The following is a 19,245-nucleotide window of genomic DNA, read 5'->3' as shown; positions in this document are numbered from 1 at the left end:
ATGCTCACTTTACCTGAGGTTGGTGCAGTTTGCTGGCTTGACTGCTCTATCCCCGAGCCCAGTAAAGATGAACATGTGTTGCTCCTTATCCTGTGATCTACGCAATAACTCAACATGCGGTTTTCTGAGGTACTTGATCTTCCCATGGATTTGCTTCCAATGGTTTATGTCTGGTATGAGTGTGTGTGTGTGCATGCACCAGTGCTGGAGCTTGAACTCAGGGCCTGGGCTCTGTCCTGAGCCTTTGTGCTCAGAGCTGGCACTCTACCACTTGAGCCATATGTGCCACTTTCAGTGGTTCATTGGAGATGAGTTTCACCAACTTTCCTGCCCTGGCTGGCTTTGAACCACAATCGCCAGATCTCACGTCCTGAGTAGCTGGGATTCCAGGTGAGTCACCAGTGCCCGCCCAGCTTACCTTTTTTTAAATTCTTATCGAACCACCTGACCCTTGCTGAGCTTTGTGAGGCTTCCTGTAGAGCAGTGGAGGTGGTGCAGGCATCTGCGGCTAACCCCACTCGAGACTGTGCTCACAGGACGGTAGAAGGCAGCAGCGTGGCCACTGCCCAGGCACTGTGCTGGCTGCCATGGGCTTTGCTGGTGTCCGGGCCAGGCATTCCTCGCGTGGGCTCAGCTCTCCTGTTGCTCCTGGCTTGCCTGTTACCGACACACCTTGGTGTCACAGGCTGTGCACAAGTCCTGCGTGCTCATCACACGCAGAGCAGCCTGGCAGCGGCCGATCACGGGCACGCCAGCCCCAGCTCAGAGCCTGGGGCAGGAGCGCATGGGATCTTGGTCTACGGTGGTGTCCGATCTACACCGCAGACTTGCAGAATTGAAGGTTATTTTGTGAGCTTTACAGTGAGTGCGGCGCAGGGCGGGTTTTGGGCTCTTCCTTGAGATGGGCCACGCTGCCTCCAGACCCACTGCGATCTTGCTGAAGTCCTCACGCGCCCAGGTGAGCTCAACGCTCCCCCGTCCCCGCCACCTCCGGCTTGTCCTGTCCAGGCTAGCTTCCTGTCACGCAGGTCTCTGCCCTGCGCCAGTCTCCTCAGGTGCGCGCACGCTCGTGCTCCAGCCACCTGCACCTCGTGCACGGCCCACGGAAGCCAGTGGCGGCTCCTGTGCCCATCAGTCTAGCTTGGTGCCCTCTGGCTAGCCCAGCCCTGGACTTGATCCACTCCATCTGTGAGCGTGCCCCTGGAGTCGCTGGTGCCATGACAGCATGCCCACACTCCGTGGACAGGGCTCAGGCTGGCGGATGTGGCCATGGAGACTGCAGTCATCCAGTCATCTCCTCCTTTTCCGATTGTGCCAAAAGACTTGAAGCCCCCCAGCTGCACGGCCACACCTTCCTCCTGTCATGTCTGCTATGGCGGTGGGGGGGGGGGGGCGCTCTGCACACGTACTTCATACACGTTTCAGGTGGGAAACCCAGGTTAGAGGCACAGGAGACCAGGGTGAAATGAGAAGGGTGTGGAGCCGGCTAAGTCCACGAGCCATCAACACGCTCTCATTCCACGTGACTCATCTCTGTAAAGAAATCTGCAGGGCTGGGAAGGTGGCTCAGTGGTAGAGCGCTTGCCTTGCATGCTTGAGGCCCTGGGTTCCATTCCTCAGCACCATATAAGCAAAAAGAAAAAAAAAAAGCCGGAAGTGGCACTGTGGCTCAAGTGGTAGAGCGCTAGCCTTGAGCTGAAGAGCTGAGGGACAGCACTCAGGCCCAGAGTTCAGGCCCCACAACTGGACAATTAAATCTGCAGCTGGGCATCACACTCAGGACTGGCACAGCCTAAGCCGGGCACACTGATTCCAGCACACAGGGGAACTGTGGAATCCCAGAAACACTGCTACTGCTCAGGACAGCTCAGGGCACCGCGTAGTGATACCCACACCACCCACGCTGTCTCTCAACATCACAGCTCCAGGTCCACGTGCATCCCTCCGCCTTTCACAGTGGCCCCGGCCTCCCGGGTGAGTCCTCTCCCCACGCCACAACGGAACTGTTTCCAACAAAGCTCATCCACTGACACGTGTGTCCGCACGCCAGCAATAAAGACAAAGCACTGCTCCTGAAAAGCTGGGTGGGGACAAGAGCAGAGCTGGCGAGGCTGCAGACGCCTTTAGGCCCCCAAGTTCAAGTGGACCCAGACAGGTCAGCTGGCGAGGGAGCAGCCTGGCCACACCCACATTTGGTGGCAAGAACAGCGCCATTGGTGTGACCTACCCTTGGAAAACAGATGACTGAAAGGAAGACAAAGCCAATGGAGCTGTGGTTTCCAGAACGATTTATTCATTAAAATCTATTCAATGCGCCATCAGCAGTGGTCCTGTGTGTATTGTGCTGATAAATAGACACTGACTGAGAAGATTTAACAAGTTCGCCATTTAATAAGTCTCAATTTTTATCACATGGTATTGTACATGGTCATCTGTTGAAACAGATTTCTTTTTAACAGATCTTAGTTTAAAAAAGTCATAGACACTGTGAGTTCTGTATAAACTGGTGGACAGCAAGTTAGTTCCTTTGTTCTGACTGACAAGCCTCAACTTCACCGAAGGATAAAGAATGTAGGCCAAAGAAAGCATAATCGGTCACTCGTATAGAACAGTATTGTTTCTATAATTTGAAGCTTTCTGAATGGACGGGTTCAGGCCTGATCCAACTGTAAAAAGATTACTTAATGAATAGACTATATGGAAATCGTACAAAATGTTATTAACTTTAATCATTAATAGCTTAAACAGTACTCTATTACTAACTGCTATTCAAAACCCAAAGCCTCTCTGGGCCCGGGCGGGGGGGTGGCTGCGGGCGCTCCCTCCTCCCGCACGCCCCGTGCTGAGGGGCGGAGGCTTTGGCTTTCCAAGTCCCAGGCATTTAAAGAATGGCTTCAGTTGTCAAGAGGAGTACAGGAGGGCTGTGCTTTAGTAACGCACACCCTAGCAGAGGGGCTGGAGGTGCAGGGCACTCCTACTGTCAGAGCTAGGGGACTCCGGTGCACAGGACAAGACAAGGAGAGAAAGCAATCCCTTTCAAACAAAATCTGAAAATAAAAAAATGTTCACAGTGGTTTATATCAACAGTATGCATTTCATGACAGTAACATGTACAGACTCAGAGCACCCTAGGGCTCTTTATATCCTAAAGAAAACGAGCATTTACACTATTTCATGGTTTGCACTGAATTAAAAAAAATCAATTGTACACTTACTCCTCTGACAGGATAAACTGTCCTGGGGTGTACAGCTCTAACACATCATTAACGTTGTTTGCAAAAGGAATAGGGTATTTAAAAACAAAATCATTTTTCTTTCATTTGCTGTTATAACCAGCAAATGCCATCCTTAAGTCGAAGAGGGGAGGGCCCACAGCACAGGTCTATCTGAGCAGGCTGACCGGCACGCACGCGCAGTCTGAAAAATGAAGGCTATCTATAACTCTATGGTACAAGTCCTGACCGCGTGGCAGGGCGACACTATTTCTTTGCTTGCTTTGTGATCATACCGCGGGGTGGCGTGACAGGTCTCGTGGCATTCGGCTTCTTTTTCTCTGCAGGCTTTAAAATCTGCGAAGATGACAAAGGCATTTTAGGAAATATGCTCAACTCCCAATCTTGAAGGTTTTACATTCTCACTCACATATCTTTTGCTTAGAAAGGTTCTGGCCATTTTCAGCAGCTCCACCGGCAGGCCAAGCCCACATGGGACATCTGGGTGCTATCAGCAATGGGACAAATGCACATGTACACATGCATACATATGTGCGTGCGTACACGTACACACGTACACACACGTACACACGAGTGCTGCTCCTCACCCAAGTGGGCAGTCCTTCGGAACAGCAGTCCCCAGGACCCACAGGGAGTGTGGCGCATGTGGGGTCCTTGCAGCGCCCGGAGCTGTGAGCACCCTAGGTAAGCTCATGCTAGCAGAATGGGTCCAATGGGTCCAGTCCACTCAACTGGTAGCTGCTGCGGGCTCTCAGCGGCCGCCCCACCATGTTCCTCCCAAGCAGATGTGGGCGGAGCTAATGCTTTCGCCCTGTGGAGGTGGACAACAGGGCCAGGGAGCCCCACACAGCTTGGAGAGAAGCTGATGGCGCCACTTTACCACACGGCACTCCAGGCACGCAGGCCCACACGCATGGCTGGCACACACAAGCAGCTCTTTAATTTCAGCTCAACATTACAGTCACAGTTTTAGTTAGAGGAAACAAAGTTCTAAGTACAAGGAACGTTTACTTGTTTAATAAATGGGCAAGTTAAATTCAACACTGGGAGAAAGGTCTAGAAAGGTGGCTGAAGACAAGAGCAGGCTGGGCCGCGGGGAGGGGCTGGCGCCTACCTGGAAGGAACACATCAGCGTCTCGTCCACGCTCATCATGGCCCCCGCATTGTCAAACTCTCCACAGTAATTTGGTGCAGAGAACAGAGTGACCAACTGCCTCTTCGCAAAAAATTCATATCCGTCTTCAACCACCTTAGAGAGAAAGGTTTTTCAGCGTGAGCAGACGCACATTTGGCCAAGCAAAGCCCTCGCCGGCTGCCGGCTCCCGCTGCCGCTGCCGCTGCCCTGCAGGTCGCTGCAGAGACCGACTTCTGCTGAGGAAGCAATACCTACCCACCACACCACAGGGAGGGTCGGGCTCACACACGCGCGAAGGTGAACACGCAAAATTCAAAACCAATACCTGATGGGCTCTACAAATAAGGTCCAAATCATGCTTATGGAGGAATTTGGCAACCACTTCTGCACCAAACGTGAAGGACACGCCTCTGTCATTTTCACCCCAGCCTAAGACATCTTTATCGGGGTCAGACCACAAAAGATCACAAAGAAGACCTTGATCAGGCACATCAGTTGGTCGCATAATTCGCCGAATCTGCTCCATAGATTGAAGATCTGGTGATAAACCTGCGGAAGAAGGGAAACACTGAAGGAGCAGCCCAGTGGCCTTCCACAGCTCCCTCGGACACCGACACCGACGCCTATGGCTAGGCTGGCCTGGGTTAAAGCAACACACGACAGAGCTTGCCATACATGAAATACACAGAAACAGGGGCTTTGGTATTCAGCATCACGGTATGGTGATTAAACCGAGTGACCAGGGGCACTGACCCCGTTCCCAGGTCAGGCCGCAATGCACACCCTAAGGTGCAGTGCAGGGTGCACACAGACCACCGCGCTCTGACCAGCCAGCACATGGCTCCAGTCCTGGAGCTTGAACTCAGGGCCTGGGCTCTGTTCCTGAGCCTCTCTCTGTGCTCAAGGATAGCACTCTAGCCACAGCACCACTTCTGGCATTTTCCTGTGGTACTGAGGAATAGAACCCAGGGCTTCATGCATGCTAGGCGAGCACTCTACACTGAGCCACCTGGCCAGCCCTGGCTGCTCTCTTGCCTTCATTAAAGCACCATCTTCGGCTGGCTCTTTGAATCTTCTCTGACGCTATTTTAATGGCTTCACACACCAAGCAAAGCAAAGAAACTCAGACTCCCAAGTCAGAGGATCAAAAACAGATCAAAGGAAGAGTTATACTTTCAGTATTCAAAAGGATCTATGGCTCAGCAGGTTAAGCATGGCTCATTTTATATTTAAGAGCACTTTCTGCTCTATTTTCAAATCACACTGTCACTGTCTACAGTTCCTTGCCACAAATGCGTTTCCTCCAGACCTCTATCTGGATGGTCGGGCTATACACAGTGCTGATGAAGGCGGTCACCCCAGGCGGCTCCCAGACGCCAGCCCCACCATCAGGAAGACTCCTGATGACAGCCAGCCACATACCCCCATGACAGCAGAATATTTTCTCATCCACGATGGCTGCTATTGGCAAGCAGTTAAAACAGTCTGTGAAAGTCTTCCATAGTTTAATGTTGTATCTTCTTTTACCTGTGAACATTTAGGATGGTTAGAAGTGTCTCTTCTGCAGTTTCACATTCGACAAGTTGCTCTAAAAGCAAGATTTTGATTATCTTTCAAGTCAACAAAACTATGTCTTCTTCAAAATCTCCTGGAGGGGACTGAAGGTGGGTGCTTGGGAGGCAGAGATGTCTGATTCCCATCTTTACATGGAATATTTTCAAATGTCCCGCACGTGTGTAAGAATTCTCGCTAAGATGATTAGGAATTACCATCAGATTCCAATTGTTGTAGCACCAAATCTGTCTAAAATCTAGCACGAACCTAAAGCTTCCTATTTCTAAGGTAATTATGCGCCGCCGTTTTCTCCCCAAGGAAACAGAAGAGCTCATGCCCACTGGGTCCGCCCTAAGCTGGGAGCTTCCGGCCAGGCAGTGAGCACCAGCAGACACAGACCACTTAACACCGCACATGCTTGGCGCACATGCTCAGATGCTATTCTCCAGTCAAAGGGGACTAACAGAGTACACTTATCTTGATATCCAAAATGGGGCCACGGATTACATGTAATTTAAAAATTAATTTTAAACATCATTTTTCTTTCTCTACTCAGCATGTTTAAGAAAAGTAAATGCCTTTCCTCCTTAGTATCAATGTGCCAGAAGCCAGGCCACTCTGACAGGTATTGGAAGCACTTTCCTTTAGGAAAAGCACGGTAGACGCAGAGCGCACACCGGGGCTATGTGAAATCTCTCTGCGTAAAGCTGTTGAGAACCACAGTGTCTAGGTAAGTTCTCACTCAGACTCTTTGTAAGAGTGAGTTCTGTGTGAGTCGGCACTTTGCAGAGACCTCCACAAAGCCACCCCTCAATCACCACCACCAGAGTAGCACCTGCACTGTGTCTCAGCAAAGGCAACCCTGGAGAAAAAAGCAAGTCAATAAAAGAAGGACGTGAACTTCTAACTGCATCTAAACACTGTCACAAACATAGCAAGAGCACAGTCGCGCGCGCACGCATGCCCATACACCCACACACCCACACACACTTCCCTTGGACGCAGGGAATACTTACATTCATCATAAAACCCATAAATTCTATTGATGCTGGCGCACTCGTGGTTGCCTCTGAGAAGAAAGAAGTTCTCGGGGTACTTGATCTTGTAGGCCAGTAAGAGGCAGATCGTCTCCAGGGACTGCTTCCCCCTGTCCACGTAGTCCCCCAGAAAGAGATAGTTGCTTTCTGGTGGGAAGCCCCCATATTCAAAAAGTCGAAGCAAATCATAGTATTGCCCATGGATGTCACCTAGAGAGAGGCGAGACTCCGTGAGACAGTGCTCCCACGCTTACAGCTCGGTTCACTGTCACAATGGCAATGACCTGTAACAATTTCACAGCCAACATGAAGTACACTCCAATCCTATGCCACTCCACACAGCTGAGCATAATAAAAGCAGCAACGGTGTCCTGAAGCCAGCCCATGCGCTAGGCATCCATGCTGGGAAGCAGTGTCAGCCTGCGCTTTGCTAGTTCTTCCTTGCAGCTCCATCCCCAGGAGCTGGGGCACACACCCTGGCCCCACAGATTGAAAACGTGGCCTCCGTGGTGCCCGGCTGGCAGTTCCCCTTTCAAGGATGTGTCTAACGCACAGGGCAAGAGGCTGAGAGTGCGCAGCACCGCTCCAGGCCAGTTCAGGTTCTGCAGTCTATACAGAGAGGAACCTGCTTCAACTCCACAGATGTGGGAGGACACATGAGCACCAAGTGTCAAGTACTAGCTTTCACTCATGTGTAACACCAGGGTAGGTTTAAACTTCAACACAATCCCAATATATTCCGATCTTAGCTCTCCAGTAAAATAATTATTTAAAATCTCAACACCACAGAGGGGTCAGTAGAGGCGTTTACTCTAAAGCTGCTGTGTAAGTTAGCTTTCAGGCGTTCCGAGATTCAATCCACGGGAATGATTCTGCTGGTGAATGAAGAGCCCCACATACTTATTGGCCTGTCAGCCACACAACCAAAGATAGTTCAGTCTGTCAAAACTTACCACATATTTTGAGTGGTGCTTCAAGTTCTAGTAGGATAGGCTGACTGAGAAAGATCTCGCGGGACTTCAAACATAGTCCTCTGATTTCATTCTCCTGCAGCTGGACATTCTTACCTGGCTTGGACCCTCTCACTGCAGGAGAGAAATGTGTCAATTAGCCCAGCTGAGCAAAGACAAGGCAGCGGGGGCGGGGCTGCGGCACAGCCCAGGCACTTTCTGCCCTCACCTTTCTCTTCTCAAGGGTCACAAGCGGGTTGGCATTCACATAGTGGGAGATTTCTTCTTTTTCTTTTGCTAGTCCTAGAGCTTGAACTCTGGGCCTGGGCGCTGTCCCTCAGCTCTTCAGCTCAAGGCTAGTGCTCTACCACTTGAGCCACAGCACCACTTCCAGATTTCTGGTTTATCATTGGAGATAAGTCTCACGGACTTTCCTGCCCAGGCTGGCTTTGAACCGCCATCCTCTCAGCCTCCTGAATAGCTAGGATCTGTGTGGCCACAGATACCCGGAGCCACTTGACGCCCAGCATCACTTGTAACTTTTTTTTTTTTTTTTTGGAGGGGGTCCGGTCGTGGGGCCTGAACTCTGGGCCTGGGCGCTGTCCTTCAGCTCTTCAGCTCAAGGCTAGCACTCTACCACTTGAGCCACAACGTCACTTCCGGCTTTTTTCTTTTTGCTTATGTGGTGCTGAGGAATCGAACCCAGGGCCTCAGGCATGCAAGGCAAGCGCTCTACCACTGAGCCACCTTCCCAGCCCCCACTTGTAACTCTTGAGGCACAGAATGAGACAAGGCCCAGATGCCCAGGTTTTTGGATTGGTTCTACATAACTTCAGGCAATTCACTACTTTTGACCTAAAAATATATAGCCAGGCCAAAAGATGAACAGTTTTTATTTATCAAAACATTATGAAACAAAAACAATGCAATGATAATCTGGAAGTATGAAACAGATGCACACGTTCCAAATACAACAGCAACTGACCAACCACAAAATCTTTGGTCAGAAAACACAGGCGCACACTGGCACTACAGAAGCTCGCCCGGAGAAGAATGGGGGGACTCGCTCCACTGGCCAGGAAACCCCAACACTGGCGATTCCACACGCTAGCTAGAAACCTCGGCAGACTGCCCAGTAGGGAAATTTATTCTTGGGTAGAAGGCCCTCCTAAAAAGCTTCCAGTTTCAGTCTGAATCCTCTTCAGCAGGGTTTTCTACCTGTAAACCAGGTACCTATTCTTAAGTCCTCTCAGAAAGTGTTTTTGTAACACTGGGTTTATACCTATATAGACAGTGAGCTTACTGTCCTATTCCTATGAATGCTATTGTAGTAAATCAATGTCATCAGATTAAACAGACATAGTTGGATAATTAACTATGCTGTTTCTTTTCTTCTTGAGACAAGATCTTGCTATGATGCCCAGATGTATCCGGATCTCAAAATCCTCCTGTCTCAGCCTCCAAAGGTTGAGATTATAGGCATGTGCCACCTGGCATGGCCAAAGGTGTTTTTGTTGTTGTTTTTCCCGGTCTGAGGGCTTGAACTCAGAGCCTGGGTGCTGTCCCCGAGCCTCTCTGTGCTCAAGTCTAGTATTCTACCACCTGAGCCACAACGCCGCTTCTGGCTTTTTCTGAATAGTTTATTAGAGGCAAGAATCTCACAGACCTTTCTGCCTAGGCTAACTTTGAACTGTGATCCTCGGATCTCAGCCTCCTACTGAGTGGGCAGGATAACAGGCGAGTCACTGGTGCCCAGCTCTGGCCAGAGTTTTTTTTGTTTTTGTGGGCCTGGGTGCTGTCCCTCAGCTCTTCAGCTCAAGGCTAGCACTCAACCACTTGAGCCACAGCGCCACTTCCGGCTTTTTTCTTTTTGCTTATGTGGTGCTGAGGAATTGAACCCAGGCCCTTTTGCATGCAAGGCAAGTGCTCTACCACTGAGCCAATTTCCAGCCCGTTTTTTTTTTTTTTTGCTTTTTTTTTTTTTTTTTTGGGGGGGGGGGTCCGGTCGTGGGACCTGAACTCTTGACCTGGGCATTGTCCCTCAGCTCTTCAGCTCAAGGCTAGCGCTCTACCACTTGAGCCACAGCGCCACTTCCAGCTTTTTTTCTTTTTGCTTATGTGGTGCTGAGAAATCGAACCCAGGGCCTCAGGCATGCAAGGCAAGCGCTCTACCACGGAGTCACCTTCCCAGCCCCTGGCCAGAGTTTTTTTCTAACAAAAATCCTATTCCTAGCTGGGCGCCAGTGGCTCACCACTGTAATCCTAGCTACTCTGAAGGCTGAGATCTGAGGATCACAGTTCAAAGCCAGTCCAGGCAGGAAAGTCTGTGAGATTCATCTCCAATTAACCACCAGAAAACCGGAAGTGGTGCTGTGGCTCAAGTGGTAGAGCACTCACCTTGAGCTGAAGAGCTGAGGGCCAGCACCCAGGCCCACAGTTCAAGCCCCATGACCGACAAAAAAAAAAAAAAAAAAAAAAAAAAAAATATATATATATATATATAAATAAAATAAAATCCTATTCCTACCTGGGTATCAGCCACTCAAGCTCGTAAGCCTGGCTAATCAGGAGGCTGAGATCTGGAGGACAGTGGTTCAAGGCCAAGCTAGGCAGAAAAAGTCCACAGGACTCCATCTTCACAAAATAACTAGTAAAAAGCCAAGCTGGAGGCATGGTTCAAGTGGCAGAGTAACTGTTGCACAAGCATGTAATTCTGAGTTCAGACCCAGAACTAGCAACATGAAACCCCCAAACAACAGCGCCATTCTCCTGACAGTTCATCGGCATACTTCTTGAACCCGTGCTAAGGACTCAGCATGGCCTTCTCACCGCCAGGCGCTTCCCTCCCATCAGGGAGGCTGGAGGCCAAAGTCAGAGCCTCCCAGGCGGCCAGGCATGGCTCCAGCCTTGGGACTTGTCCGAAAACACCACAAAACCCAGCAGTCCTGCTCCCTAAGCAAAGTGACCGAGGCACGGAAGCCTTGTCCATCCTTTCAACATGGAGGCATTAAGGGCTGCAGCGTGCAGAGACCCGACTTTACTCCCCTTCCCTTTCCCCTTCCCCTCTCCTCCCCTCTCCTTTCCAGGAGTGGGGGAGGAATGAGGGGAGCGAGTGGGGAATAAGCAGTATTCAGGACACACCAGGCCATGGCAGCTGTTAAAAATGCCATTTCTACCCACAACTGACTGCACCTCCGCCCTACGGACAATTCCTTCAACACCGCTGAAACCCAACCAGGACGGGGGCGTCTGCACTTTGTGTGGCTGTGAGCTGCAGAGACAGGTGCCAGTCAGCTCTTCACATGAGTGTAAACCCACTCACCTAAACGACTAAGCTAGCACCGTGTTCTGTGCACCACAGCAGACACAGGTGGGAAAAATCAAAATTGTCATCCATGACTCTTTTCTAAGTAGCAGTCCAGATAACGAACATAAACCATACCAGTAACTGAACGCCAGCACATCCCAAATGTCCAGTGCGCAACGCCACTGCAGCGTCTCCCAGAAGTCTGGGAGCAGGCCTGTGTGGAATGGTGTGTGCGGCTGTGGATAAACTCAAATAGCACAGACCTACTTTTTAGTAAGGTATTTCTTTTCCTTTTATTTGGTAGGTTGTGGGGCTTGAACTCTGGGCCTGTGCTGTCCCTCAGCTCTTCAGCTCAAGATGTGCACTCTGCCACTTGAGCCACAGCGCCACCTCCGGTTTTCTGGTGATTTATTGGAGATAAGAGTCTCAGGGACTTTCCTGCCCAGGCTGGCTTTGAACAATGATCTTCAGATATCAGCCTCCAGAATAGCTAGGATTACAGGTGTAAGCCACCTGCGGCACCCGGCTTAGTGAGATATTTCTTATTGGCTTAGAACAGATTTGGGAAAATGCACCATGGCCACTGACAGCAAAGCATGTTCCGGATGTGTATATTTGGTCTGCACTCTGGCCAAGCAGTAACACCAGTACATTGTACAAACACCCATACCACCTCTCCAAAATATACAAAGAATTTAGTAGTGATCATGTGCAACCCAACAGTAAGAACGTCTCCTAAGGCCTAGCATCAAGAGAAAAGAGGAAAGCTATGGAAGAAAGTTAAAGTGATTCTGAGGTTAAGGATAAGAAGCGTTTTCCTGGTCACATAAAAACCCTTCATCATTGGAAGGTCACATTAAAGGCACTACATGCACACACACAAAAAAGCTCCAGCTGGGGGCTGGGAAGGTGGCTCAGTGGTAGAGCGTTTGCCTTGCATGCCTGAGGCCCTGGGTTCAATTCCTCAGCACCATATAAGCAAAAAGAAAAAAGCCAGAAGTGGTGCTGTGGCTCAAGTGGTAGAGTGCTAGCCTTGAGCTGAAGAGCTGAGGGACAGCACCCAGGCCCAGAGTTCAGGCCCCACAACCGAACCCCAACCCCCCCCAAAAAAAAACAACAAAAAAAGCTCCAGCTAAATTAAAATGAAGTTCTAGAACCTAAGAATGGCACAACCAGTATAAAAATAAATCAGATTTTGCTTTAAAATAATCCTATTAAGCAGAGCACTGGTGGCTCACACCTATAATCCTAGCTACTCAGGAGGCTGAGAGCCATAGGACCAGGGTTTGAAGGCAGCCTGGGCAGAAAATGCTCCAACACTCCTTTCTCCAAAACCAGTAAGATGCTGGGCTGGAAGCGTGGCTCATGGAGGTAGACTCTAAGTCTCAGTAAGCTTGAGGCCTAAGTTCAAATCCTAGCACCACCAGAAACAAACAAACAAACAAAAAAAAACACTACTAAATTAGGTGGTAATCTGAAGAATAAGCCACATTACACCTAAAGAAAAAAATTCATTTAACATCTACAACATTAAATCTTCCCGGGACTGGGAATGTGGCAGAGTGCTGGCCTGGCATGCATGAAGCCCTGGGTTCCATTCCTCAATGTCACATAAACAGAAAAAGCTGGAAGTGGTGCTGTGACTCAAGTGGTAGAGCACTAGGCCTTGAGCCCAAAGAAGCTCAAGGACAGAGCTCAGCCCTGAGTTCAAGGCCCAGGACTGGCCAGAAAAAAAAAAAACAAAACCCATGAGACTCTTAGACTCATACCTCCAATTAACCAGCAAAAGCTCTAGGAAGGGGATAGCCTAAGCCAGAGCGAGAGCCCCAAATTCAGGCTTATTTGGTTTCTTCAGCACACTACATAGCCTTCCACCACAACCACAGCAGGTGGTTGTGGTACACCACTCAGGTACGCCACAGCACCTGAGTGCAGTGCTGGTGCCAGGTAGAGTGCGGCCCTCACGGCATCCTCAAAGGCAGCAATCAGCGTGCAGATGCCCAACACTGCCAGTGCTCTAGCAAGCGCTTAATGCGCTAGATGCTTAATTAATTCCCCACAAACACCGTTTTGATAAAATGCTGGAGCACACTCTTCCTCTGACCCTGCGTGCAGTTTTCCAGCCTTGACAAGGTGACAGAGACTCTTTCCAGAAGAGGGATGTCAGATGAATCAAGACATCCATCAATCATCTTTCCTTCATGCTTGCCAGAGCTTTAATCCCAATACCTAAATTTTTCTCCACAATTCCAGCTCCAAGGAAATGTAATCTTTCCTCTCCCTTGCCTTTTTTTTTTTTTTGGAGGGGGGAGGGTCAGTCCTAGGGCTTGAACTAAGATCCTGGGCTGTTCCAGACAGGCCTCTTTGTGCCCAAGATTAGCGCTCTTCCACTTGAGCCATGGCACCAATTCTGGCTTTTTCTGAGTAGTTTGTTGGAGATAAGAGTGTCACAGAAGCCAGGCACTGGTGGCTCACATCTGTCATCCTAGCTACTCAGGAGGCTGAGATCTGAGGATCAAGGTTCAAAGCTAACCCGGGCAGGAAAGTCCATGAGACTCTTATCAAACCACCAGAAAACCTGAAGTGGCACTATGGCTCAAGAGGCAGAGCACTCACCTTGAGCTAAAGAACTAAGGGACAGCACCCAGGCCCAGAGTTCAAACCTCATGACTGACAAAAAAACAAAAACAAAAAAGTCTCACAGACTCCTGCGCTGGCTGCTTGGAAGCTTGGAACCATGTATGATCCTCAAATCTCAGCCTCCAGAGCAGCTAGGACTTCAGCTTGAGTCACTGGGGCTGGGCTTTCCTTTTCTGTCTTGAGGAAGGCATTTGGGTTTCGTCTATGAAGCATTTCATGCTGTTCACAGGGCTGTGTAACAAGGATGAGGAAGTCCTCATCAGATGGACAGCTTCTGCAGGTGACTTTTGCAGGCTAGGTCACCACAGGTCACAGAACCTCTTCACTGACTCCTGCCGCTGGGCAGCTGAGTACTGACCATGTTGATTCCACATCTGAGGTCTGACTCTTGTGCCTCTCCCCAGACACAAATGCATGCTGTGAGCATTTCACCCCTGCTCCCAGCACTGACAGGCAAGTGGCCACGCAGCTTCAGGGCGACACTGTTGGACAGGACAGTAGCGTAAACCAGAGACTCCAGACTCCGGCCCCGTCCTCAGCAGGGACTGCTGCTTTCCAAAACTCGACACAAACATGCCCAAACCATTTTGGAATGACTTCCTCAACACCACCTTCAGAAGCAGCCTTCATCACCGAGGGCAAAGTGGCACAGGTGAGGCAGCTGCACAGGTCACAGCAACTTCTCGGAGGGCCACACGGCCTTACGGTGGCCGTCTCCCCGCACAGATGAAGCAGCCGACCCCACTCGCTGAGACATTTCCAGGTGCTCACACCACTGACGGACCAACTTTACCATTGCCTACATCTCCTCACTTTCACGGTGCAGCTCACACCTATACATGGAGTTTTTGTCATTAGGGAGCAGAGCCTGAATGAAACATGAAGCTGGCGCGGTCCCTGCCTGGGTCGGCCAGGGTGCTGCCTTCCCCAAGAAGACGCACCTCGGAGCTGCCCATGCCCAACTGGCCTGCAGCCCCGCAACCGGCTCACACAGCCCTCAAGCTTAAAAGAACAATCTTATAACACATTAAAAAAGGATCTGAGTTCATGTATTATGTGGCTAGCCTCATCCCAAAGATGTAAGAGTGTGGCTTCATTCATCCACTTCAGTGCCAAATGAAACACAAAAGCCTGGTGTTCAAGCACATGAAATTGTGAGGAGGAACCGTAAGAAATGATGGACACGCCAAGTTTAGCAGGTCGATTCCTCAGCACAATTGTAAGGATTAAAAATAACAAAAGCTGCGATGTGATACAGCAGAGGAAACTCAAGTTAAGGAGACTTGGTGACCTGAGAGCTGTTATGTCCCCAGTCTAAGTCCCAGGTCCTCGGGTTCCCGCTGGGAAACGGGCCGATTCTAGTGTAGCCTCTCCTGCCCTGTGCACGCACGCACTCACACTTAGAGAACAAACATATTTAATGAAGTTAACAAATTAACTTTAGAACCACAGCGTTTAAATCACAATCTCCTCTCAGGCAAGCTGCCTGAGTCAGTCTCAGATCGATGCTGCCCGTACGAAGCCCAGTATTAACTAAAACGAGCAGGCCCCGAGCGAGGCGCAGGCTTCCCACCCCAGCAGGCAGCCACAGTTTTTTGTACGAGCGCCCCAGGGGCCCTCACTGGCAGTGGGGGGGGGTGTCCTTCGGGGCAGTCTAAGTGGGGGAAACTGAGGAAAGGACGCGCTCGTTCAGTTTCACTGGAATGACTTACTTCCGATGACGAGGCTCACGGGCTGCGTCCAGGAGGGATACCCGCCAGGCGCCCAAGTCCGGACCGGGGCTGCCGCCCCCACTTTCCGAAGGCCTCGGGAGCCCGCTCGAGCCCGGAGCCGCCCGTCCAGACTCGCTCCTGCGAGCCCGCTGCCCCGCCAAGCGCTCGCTCTCGGCTCATGGCCTCGGCCCCTGAGCTCCTCGGTTCCTTCCTTCCACACGGGGCGGCGCGGGCGCTCCCGGCCGGCGGCTTTCGCGCCCGAGGGTCACCCGGTGTGTGACCTTGAGCCCTGAGACCGGGCTCGCTCCCACGGGACCGGCACCGCGTCGCCGGGCTGCGGGGCGCGGCGCGCCGGACCCGGCCGGCTCGGCGCCACGAGCGCTGGACGCAGAGGCCGGCCCCGGGGAGCCGGCGGGACGGGGACCCGGCCGGATCCGGGTTCAGCTCCCGCGGACACGCCGTCGTTCGTCGCCCGGAAACGGGTCCCCGACCCGCCGACCGCCGCGAACGTAAACACGGAGGCGGCGGGGCCGGAACCCCGAGGGGCCGCGCCGGGCGCCGGGGGCTGCAGCGGGACCCCCCCCAGCCCGGGACCGGCGGGGCGGCGCGGAGGGCGGGAGAGGAGATTTCAAATCCCGGGGCCGGCGGGGAGGACGCGGCCCCGTGCAATGAATGAGCGGAGCCCGGACGGCGGCGGCGGCGGCGGCGGGCGCGCGGCCCCCGCGGCCCAACCGCCCCCCGCCCCCGCCCGCGAGCCCCCGCCCCGCCCCTCACCTTCCAGCAGCCGTTGGATGATGCTGTCGATGTTGAGTTTGTCGATATCCGCCATCGCCTTCCCGCCGCCGGCCCTCCCGCAGCAGCGGCGCCGCCGCCGCCGGCTCGCGCCCGGGACTCACGCCTCCTCCGCCACGCCACGAGCACAGGGGCGGTGGTGGCGGCGGTGGCAGCAGCCGCGGCGGGTTCCCCCCCCCAGCCGCCCCGCTCACTGCTTCCTCCTTCGATCCCTACTGGAACCACGAGAAGAACAAAATGGCCGCCGACCCCTCAGCCAGCCTCGGGCGGCGCACGGATGCGCGCGGGGGAGTGCGGCGGCCGGGCCGGGACTTCTTTATGGGCCGAAAGGCGCGCGGGAGGGGGCGGGGCCTGAGTTCGACGGAGGGCGGGGCCTTGCGCGGAAGGGGCGGGGGCTCTGGAGCGTCATCACGTCCGCGCGCGGGATCCTTCCGCCAAGCGAGTCGAGCAAATAGGCCGCCGGCCCGAGCGAGAGTTGCGAAGTTGCCGGCGGGAGTCGGCCCACGCAGCGGGCGCGGCTGCGCGGCCGTGCGGCCCTGGGACTTGCAGCCTCCGCCGCGTGCCGTCCGCGGAAGTCCCGGGTTTGCAGACCTGGCCACGCGGGAGCCAACCAGGGACTCCGGAGATCTGGGCTGGGGACGGAAAGGAACTGAGGCAGGTAGAGGGCCTCGTTTCGGATGCAGTTCTGCTGGGACTGGGGACCGGCGAGCAAGATTAAATTGACGACTTAGGAAGGGAAAGAGGACCTTTCCCCCCAAAACACACACACACAGATGAGCCAAAATACCGATACACGGGAACGGTGGGTGTGTGGTTTTGGTGTTTTACTATTATTTTTGTCTGTGAGCTCTTCTGCAACTTGACTTTGGAGGAAGGAATCCCCCTTCCCCAGGTCATCCGTATTTTGGGGTTATTCTCCATGAACTTGGGGAGTTATATAATCCTCTGATTCCTCCCCCCCCCAGCCTGGTGGGCAATTATTGGAACTAAAGATACTCACTTCCCCCTGACATCTACTCCCTGTGGCTTTAAAAGAGATAGCCTGTGACCCTTAAAAGAGAGCCTGTGACAGAGGGCAACATCTAGGTTGAACACAGATGATGTTTTTTTGTGTTTTTTTGTTTTTTTGTTTTTGTTTTTTGGGTCGGTCATGGGACCTGAACTCTGGGCCTGGGTGCTGTCCCTCAGCTCTTCAGCTCAAGGCTAGCGCTCTACCACTTGAGCCACAGCGCCACTTCCAGCTTTTTTCTTTTTTCTTATGTGGTGCTGAGGAATCAAACCCAGGGCCTCATGCATGCAAGGCAAGCACTCTACCACTTGAGCCACCTTCCCAGCCCCACACAGATGCAGTTTCAAAAAACAACAACTAAAACAACCTATCTTGGCTGGGCACTGGAGGCTCATGCCTGTAATCCTAGCTACTCAGGAGGCTGAGATCTGAGGATCATGGTTCAAAGCTAGCTTGAGCAGGAAAGTCCATGAGACTTTTTTTTTTGGGGGGGGGGATCCGGTAGTCGGGCCCGAACTCTGGGCCTGGGCGCTGTCCATCAGCTCTTCAGCTCAAGGCTAGCGCTCTACCACTTGAGCTATAGCATCACTTCTGGCTTTTTTCTTTTTTTTTTTTTTTGGGGGGGTCCGGTCGTGGGGTCTGAACTCTGGGCCTGGGTGCTGTCCCTCAGCTCTTTAGCTCAAGGCTATCACTCTACCACTTGAGCCACAGCGCCACTTCCGGCTTTTTTCTTTTTGCTTATGTGGTGCTGAGGAATCGAACCCAGGGCCTCAGGCATGCAAGGCAAGCGCTCTACCACTGAGCCACCTTCCCAGCCCCGTGAAACTCTTATCTCCAATAAACCACTAGAAAACTGGAAGTAGCACTGTGGCTCAAGCGGTAGAGCGCTCACCTTGAGCTGAAGAGCTGAGGGACAGCACCCAAGCCCCCCCCAAAAAAAAAAACAAGATTGCTCTCCTGACTCAGCCTCCATTTTTGCAGGAAGAGCCCTTTCTTCTTTCCCCTGTTCTCATTCTCCATGTGTAACAAACCACCCCTGGCCTCCATTTGCTCCATTTGGATCCCTAGCTATGTCCTTTTCACCCCCGCCGAAGGAGACTTGGTGCCTTTCCCAAGTTTTCATCCTGAGTAAATCCTGTTGATCTGTTAAGTTCATCTTAATACCCTTTTTCTTTCTTTTTTTCTTTTGTCAGTTATGGGGCTTGAACTCTGGGCCGGGACGCTGTCCCTCAGCTTTTCATGTCCCTCAGCTCTTCAGCTCCAGGCAAGCACTCTACCACTTAAGCTATAGCACCACTTCCGGTTGGTTTTCTGTGTGGTTTATTGGAGATAAGAGTCTCACCAACTTTCCTGCACAGGCTGGCTTTGAACTGAGATCCTCAGATCCTGAGCAGCTAGGATTACAGGCGTGAACCACCCGCCCCTACTAATGCCCTTTTTCTTTATTCAGACCCCCCAGTCTTGAAATATTTGCCACGAGGGCAGGTGGCTCACGCCTATAATCCTAGCTACTCAGGAGGCTGAGATCTGAGGATCAAGGTTCAAAGCCAGTCAGGATAGCTCAAGAGGTAGAATGCTTGCCTTGATCTGAAGAGCTGAGGGACAGCGCCCAGGCCCAGAGTTCAAGCCCCATGACTGACCAAAAAAAAAAAATTGCTTCTACAGCCCTACCCCCTACCCCAACTCCTCTGTCAGGCCACACGCATGCACATGAAGCTCAGACCCAAGCCGGAAATGTGCAGATTCCCTGCATGGGTTCCACAGCCTCCCCAAGAAATACTGGCCCATGCCTCTCTGGCTTCCCATCTTCTCCGTATGCACCTTTCTCTAGCTCCCTCCCCAAAACAAACAGTGCCACCCACCTTGGGCTGCATGT

General features: G+C 52.1%; 1 protein-coding gene across 2 annotated transcripts; it reads right to left on the bottom strand.

Moving 5' to 3' along the window:
* Positions 1-2,271: 2,271 nt before the first annotated feature.
* Positions 2,272-16,605, bottom strand: LOC138826402 (serine/threonine-protein phosphatase PP1-gamma catalytic subunit). Of its 2 annotated transcripts, none has more exons than XM_070021537.1 (8): positions 16,343-16,605; positions 7,913-8,044; positions 6,939-7,169; positions 5,791-5,895; positions 4,694-4,917; positions 4,348-4,482; positions 3,509-3,569; positions 2,272-2,666 (listed from the first exon to the last, which is right to left on the bottom strand). In XM_070021537.1, exons 1-8 carry the CDS (start codon positions 16,395-16,397, stop codon positions 2,596-2,598), a joined length of 1,014 nt encoding a protein of 337 aa, XP_069877638.1. In that variant the 5' UTR covers positions 16,398-16,605; the 3' UTR covers positions 2,272-2,595. The 2 variants fall into 2 exon arrangements, with proteins under 2 accessions (XP_069877638.1, XP_069877640.1); XM_070021539.1 differs by lacking the exon at positions 2,272-2,666 and adding an exon at positions 2,745-3,047.
* Between the last annotated feature and the right edge of the window lie 2,640 nt (positions 16,606-19,245).

Source organism: Dipodomys merriami, unplaced genomic scaffold, assembly GCF_024711535.1.
Source record: "Dipodomys merriami isolate MVZ:Mamm:240054 unplaced genomic scaffold, mDipMer1.0.p SCAF_142, whole genome shotgun sequence".
Classification (NCBI taxonomy): Eukaryota; Metazoa; Chordata; class Mammalia; order Rodentia; family Heteromyidae; genus Dipodomys; species Dipodomys merriami.
This window is presented reverse-complemented; position numbering and strand designations above follow the sequence as displayed.